Source organism: Glossina fuscipes, unplaced genomic scaffold, assembly GCF_014805625.2.
Source record: "Glossina fuscipes isolate IAEA_lab_2018 unplaced genomic scaffold, Yale_Gfus_2 0, whole genome shotgun sequence".
NCBI classification, from domain to species: Eukaryota; Metazoa; Arthropoda; class Insecta; order Diptera; family Glossinidae; genus Glossina; species Glossina fuscipes.
The window spans coordinates 19,333,627-19,340,783 of NW_023998414.1; the positions used below are offsets into that span (position 1 = coordinate 19,333,627).

General features: G+C 34.0%; 1 protein-coding gene across 2 annotated transcripts in view; it reads right to left on the minus strand.

The window, feature by feature from the left end:
* The window catches only part of LOC119637451, an 18,552-nt gene that overhangs the window by 7,582 nt on the left and 3,813 nt on the right, over nucleotides 1-7,157 (minus strand). For both annotated transcript variants that reach the window (XM_038033481.1, XM_038033472.1), the window contains exon 2: nucleotides 4,372-4,435. In XM_038033481.1, coding sequence (XP_037889409.1) covers nucleotides 4,372-4,422 — 51 coding nt within the window. In that variant the 5' untranslated portion in view covers nucleotides 4,423-4,435. The remainder of the gene's footprint in view (nucleotides 1-4,371; nucleotides 4,436-7,157) is intronic.

The following is a 7,157-nucleotide window of genomic DNA, read 5'->3' on the forward strand; positions in this document are numbered from 1 at the left end:
CCAAAATCAAGAATGTGTTGATGAATCAGAGCACTGCTGCAATATATGACAATGAACGGAATATGGATTCGCTTGAAGGCTGGCAACCAGAACAAAGTTTGCAAAGTTTAGTATTTCTCTGCTACTGAACGTGTAAGATAGAAAATGCCCAGCCCCATTTTACACGATATTATTGCACTTTTTAGCGCGTTTGAAAATATCGTTTGAATTTAATTTCGAGGATACACGTATGCATACATGTCTCTGCTTTAAAAATAACATCCGAGTTATGTAGTGTTATGATCAAAAAATAAGGTGAATTTTTTTTACTTAATCCTCCTAATAGTATTATGATATCATCATGAAACCGTAAAATTTTTTTTTTTTTTTTTTTTTTAGACTGGCACTGGTAGTAGTAGCCTTCTTGACATTTATATGGAAGTTAGTATTAGAGTTACAGTTAGTTTCTGCGGTTTTCATTTGATCTGAATTTATCGAGCAAAGAATTTGTATTAAATTTTGACTATGGAATGGAATTGTATCGGGCGGGGAGAGCATTTTGAAGGCAACGAAATCAATGTGGAAAGTGGCTTTTTTTTTTATTTTATAACCAAATTAATCTGATTTTTTGATCATAGTAGTAATTATATAAATATGAAAAAATCGATATAATACTCTTGGATGCAAGGCATACGAAAATCATTCCCTATTTTAGTTTGCACATAGACAACATTGCAAATTTTGCGCCTGCAGTTAAAAAACCGGTTAATTTTTTTTCATTTTTTGTTTGTTTTGTTTTCGTTTTTCGGCGCACTCTCTATTTCATTCAACACATTCATGCACTGTTTTGAATCATTTTTCATAATAGTTTTGCAATTTGGCGACAAAAATTCCAAAATTTAATTTTCATGCTTTTCAAGTGTTTATTTTGTAGCTTTTAAACATTTGTTGCGAAAATTCTCTTCGTCTCTTACAAGCGTAAGAGAAACGTTTCAACATTTCCAGCTTCTCCCTTATAAAAATACGTATGTTGTATGTGCCGTATGCACATTGTCATCATGATGCAGAATTTTTATCTCACAATTGATTATGTTATTATGCTCCAATAGCATGATGTGACTATCTTTGGAGGAAATCAAGCAGAATCTATTTTGAATTTCAATGGCGCGCGTAAAGAATCTTTGAAAGAGTCGTTGTGTCAGCTAACTTTTCGGACATCTACTGCATCATTGCAATCATCTTTTCAATCTCATTTTGTATTTCGTCTTCGCAATTGTTTAAGTTGTTTCTTCACTTGTCCTCTTGATAGGAGTCGCTTTGCCGTTACCTTCGAAATTTGTGCTATTCCAGTCCATAAATAACATTATGTGCGCTATAAAAACAAGTTCATCCTTCTCTTGGGTCATAATTTTTGGCACATTCATCTAATGCGTAATGAACAAAAAACCGATTTTTAATTCCTTTTAAAAATTAGAAACGCTCTCAGCTTACGTTGTGCTATGGGCGTGTCCTTCGAGCTATTTATCCCGTTTTCAATACCAATCTGTGTACAAAAACTTACAATGTTTCTGCAAAATTTGAAGTTGAGAGCTTCATTTTTGTGGTGAGGAGAATGTTTACAACAGACGTTACAAACACGGACAGACAGATAGACAGACGGACAAATGCACATGCTTATATCAATTTAGAATTTGATGCTGATCAAGAATAAACACACTTTTTAGGTTCTTTGATGCTTGCTTCTGGGCGTTGCAAACGTTTCGACAAAATGAATACATCTTTCATCTTTCGATGATTGCTTCACCTTAGGGTATTAAGGCACTTATAAGCACTTTTTTTTGTTTTTCATAAAGAACGATATTTGTAATTGTCTGTCTGCGTAGCCGTAACTTTAGAGAAGTTCTTATAGCACGAACATGTTTTATTTTTCAATATTGCAATACTTGTACAAACTAATTAATTTTATCACCCAATAAGTTCGTAGGACGATATATGCCGTTGCATGCCGTTGCTAATGATAAATCGTAAAACAGAGGGAAAATTTCAATTTCGCGTGTAGCGTCTCTAAGGCAAATGGAAGTAATGGTCGGAATGTCGGATAATTTTGACACGTTTCCTTTGAAGCTTGGTACTATCATCCAACATCTATACGTTATCTCATGCACTTATTGAGTGAAGTATTATGGTAACACCTTTTTTTTTTAGCTGACACCAATACCGAAATTGTATTAAAAAAACAAAAAAAAAAGAAATTATTGAACGCAAAACTTATAGCTCTGCTCTAGCAGTTATAGAATTCTGACTCGTCCTCTTTTATTTTCATTGTTAACATATTAACCGCATAAAAGCAGAGTTAGATGTTTAGTCGCTTGCGTCAGCGCAACATTTTGAAGCGATTAAATTATGCCCATCGTATGGAATAAAGCTAATGCCCACATGAATTTGAATCTGAGCACAACACGGGAAGTGCAATATGTAATTTAAAAGTGTAAAGATAACATAGGTAAGGCTTTTCATTATCGCGCGAAATTCTCCAGTTTTTCAACTTTAATGAACGCGTTCACGTCAAGCTTAAATCAGCGTTAGTTTCATTTTAAAACGTTTACCCAAAAAGTTTCGTCATGTTGCATAGCAAGCAAAATCAAAAAGAAAAGAAAATTAAATAAAAAAAAGTTGAAAGAAAGCTTTCTAAAATAATGTTAATATAGATAATACGTGCATAGCAGTACCCCACTCCATACTTAGCCGATAAAAAGGTGACATTCTCTTTAGGACGAAACCTTTAATTCATCCGAACAGCTCCGAACAATGCCTTATATGATGGTAAAATATATTGTGCAACCAGAGTGTGCCTAATTGGATCGACATTTTAGTTGGCTTCAGAAAACATATCGAAGTTTAGATCAACCTTGCTTACAACTACAAGTTGGATGGGTTTTTGCTTTTCTCTGCTGAATTATTTAAATAGTTTTCGCAATGCTTACAATGACTTTTAGGCGAACATTTGCTATCAAGTGTAGACTATACGTTTTTATTCTATCGTAGATATATTTACAGATGGGTATTACCCACTTTCAAGCACAATCTGTGTTCATGAACTAAGCATAAGTGCGCACACTTTCATCTTTCTATCCTAATTTTTGCAACCTTAAGCTTTCCCTAGAGAGATCGGAAAGCAAAAGAATACGGACGGACAGGCAGACAGTTACAAATCAACTTATAGTCTTAGCTTAACAAAAGAAAAAAAAAGCATTTATACATTTTGTGATATCCTCGACAGAATATTTCTATTTCATACATATAAGAGGACACAAACACAGAATAGAGACAAGATTCGATTCTTGGTATAAAGGGGATATAAAATTTGGTTTTATAGTCACTGTAGTTATTTGAGTATGTTTTAGATTTGTGCCCAGGATTTTTTATTTCTTTTTTAGCCTCTATCCTCTTTAAGTGCAATATGGTGACGACTAAAAAGAACTGACGACGAGAAACAAAGACTGATAGAATGTAGGTGCAGTGTAGAGAGCGTGTGCCTGCGTCAATAAGCGTTATGCCTTTGCCGTTTCAGAGCGATCACTATAGCTACGACCAACTATACTCGACTGCAGTAAGATCTGAGTCTACGAACACTAATCTAGCAGTCGCGATTCTCTTTGTGCAGCAAATATGAGTACGCATAAAAAATTATCACTACCAAGCCGATTTAATCACTGAATGCGCCTCACTAAGGAACTGTAGAACTGTTTATTTTTCTCTTTCAAATGCTCGAATCATTTAGGGTATGTGCTATATGGTGAAGGCGAGAAAGAAGAAAAAGTGAAGAAAGGGAAAAATATAGGGGGATGGCCGCAGGCTAGTGAGCCCATTTGGTAAGTGTTATATCGGGCAAAGCAGATCCTAACGCACCGAGATTTGAACGCGCGAATACTGACTTGTTAGTCGCGATTCTTACCTACTCGGCTAATCTTGCCGACAAATAGCTGTGAAACTATAAGATGCTCACGGCCACAAAATTGTATAAAGAACTGGAACCTGTTACGAATCAAAATTGAAAATGCTCGTGATCTGTCCGAAACTATACACTACGCGCTTATCATAAGCAATTTATACTCAAACTGACTTGATTAAACACTTTTATTTGTGTGTGTGGGGGCATGTGTGTGTGCGTGTGTAGGGGCATGTGTGTATGCGTGTGTGTGTGCGTGCGTGATACAATTATTTCGGAAAGGTTTTTAAAATTTCTATAAATGATATCGATTAACTGCCACGCCCACATACCGCAAATACATATAACTTTCATTTCGTAAGCTTGAAGTCGTGATTACACTACGCTTTTTTTATATTGTTTCGCATATTATTATTTCTGTTATATTCTATTTAAAAACTTACCTTTATCAGCAATAGTGTCGCTGCCAATAAGCAAATTTTCTGAAACCTCATCTTTAATAGCGATCTGCAAAACAAAAGAACGACAACGAAGAAATCATTTATAATTCGTAACATTTACAATAATACGCTGTCTGTATACAAATTGCTTAGTTATGTTGAGCTTTTTCTTTAGTCTGAAAAGAAAAATCGCGTTATCGCGCTTGCATTATTGGATCAACGTCGCAATAAATCTTAACCATAATAACTTTCTCCTACTGAAATTTAAAAAAGTGTAATGACATAATTTTTTTTGTCATTTCTTTTTTTTTTTTTTCAGTTACAGTCCGATCATCGTAAAAGCATCGATCGATACCCAATTAAATACGACCGTACACAACCTCCCAAAACAAATGAAACTCTTAAGTATATAATATTTCTCAAAATTTTGATGTAAATGTGCAGCTAACGCTATAATAGTCACTCCCCACTACATTCTGTTGTAACACGAAAAAGCAAAAAAAAACAACTAAAATTCCCACATTCATACGAGATAATCTCGCGATTTTCCCATAAAGGAAACTTTTTTCTCCAAAGTCAAAAGGCAAACAACGAAAGGAAATTAAAAAAAAAAAAAAGTGAAGTTGTATAGTCAGTCACCTTTGAACGAATCTCAGACACCCATCCATCTTTTCCTTTTTTCCAAAAAAATTTTTATTATTTGTGCGTTGTTTGTGCGATGTGTACTTTCGAAGTGATTGAAAGCATTTTTAGATGAAATATGATTTGTACGAATATTTACATGAAACCTATTAGTTGCGATTAGTTCGTCAACTTTGAAAATGCGAGCAATCGACTGATGGCAAGGAGATAATAGCTAAATAGATAATTCATCTCTATTACAGACAGACATTCTTTCATAATCCAAGCATATGATATAATATATGAGGAACTTTTTTCTATTCTGCTATAATATCCATATTCATAAGCAGTTTAAAATTGTTTGAATTATTGTTTGATATATGTATATACATACATTTTGTAAATAATTTTACAAATTATTGATTGAAAAAGGTTGCCGGATAACTTAGATTATCATCGCTCATCGCCTGTATTGTAAACTCTGCCGCAGTTGAGATTTGAACCCGCGACCTTTTAGCTATTAGTCGCGATCGTCTGCCTATTCGGCTACTCATGCGCATAAAATGTACATATTTACATGTAGGTTTGTGGTTGAAAAAAAATCCTTAAATCGATATTCAAATAAACTAGCTTAGGCTATTTGTAATAATGTATCCGACTCATATATACTTCATACGTACATGTTTTTTTTTATCTTCAAAAGTAGACATTTATATATGTAATAGGTGTACCGAAAAATTCTATTTGTTCCGGTTACAACAAGTTCCAACAAGTATGCACATATTAATTTCACGCATATTTCGATCTCGCTTTATATCACTGAATGTATGCGTACTGACCTAACATACGATGCACCAAAACGAAAATGATTCATATTAGTATTAAGTGAGGTGCGGTCGTCTATCGATGGCTACTGATAAAATACATTTAGGTCACTGTATTTTGTTGGGAGAAATGCTAGAGAATCGTCTAGAAATTTATTGAAAATATTTCGTGAAGCTCCAATTTCTGATGGAAACTGCAGAAGATGGTTCGAAAAATGTGGAACCGATGATTTCGGCCTTTTTGATTAAGCCACAATCAACAACAATATTCTACCAGGATCATATTAGAGCAAATTCCTTCTTGCCCGAGTTTCACGAGTTGCGAAGAGGCTTGATTCAATTCAACAAACCGTTTCAGACCACATTCGGAAACTAGGAATCATCTGCTAAATCTAATATATACATATACACATACATCACACAGATACTTTTGCATACTACAAACGAAATGATAAATTTAACATATCTAAGTTTGAAAGAAGGTTGAGATAAAATACTCACACCTCCATTCAATAAAATGCGATGAGAAAAACAATTTTTTTCATCAACAAAGCTACAATCAAATTTAAATCGAATTGCATAAGCCTTTGACTTTCATTTCAAATACCGTTTCTCAAAGCATTACGAAGACTGAAGGACTGACTAGCAATTTCCCACAATCGCATATTTTGCTAGGCATTGAAAGGTAGGATCCTCACAATAAATAAATCACAATTATCTCACCCTATCGCGATCATAAAAAATAATTTACTATATTGTTAACATTATCGAATAAAATCTTGTGAATGAATATATAGTATGTTGACTTGCAATTATAATTAATTTTATTATTCATTAGTGAAATAATGTTATCGTTTATAATGAGAAAAACAGTTTCCAACATCTTTATTGCAGGAATGTAAAAAGAGAAAGATTTGATCAACGAGGTTCGATTTACAAAATTTTGCTATTCAGAATGATCGTGTAATGTATGTAGATGTGGTATACATAGGTTGGGACCAAAAACACATTTTTTTTTATTTAGTCCTTATTCATAAACACAGTCTGCTTGAAAGATGCTGGAATCAGTTCAGTCAGACTACTCTAACATTTTTAACGCTCAGGAGAGAACTTCTAAAATGTGCATTAATTTCCGCAGCGAGATTTCATTATTAGATTAACAAACCAATAATTTTCGTTCATCGGATCTGAGAAAGAGGGCGGATGGAGCAACAATTTACACATTAGATTATGCCATTTTGCGATGCATTTGTGTTCAAATCGCTTCTGGTTGTTTGCTTTTGGAAAATAGCTTTCTCATGCCTACATTTCTCTCTCTCTCTCTCTCTCTCTCTCTCTCTCTCT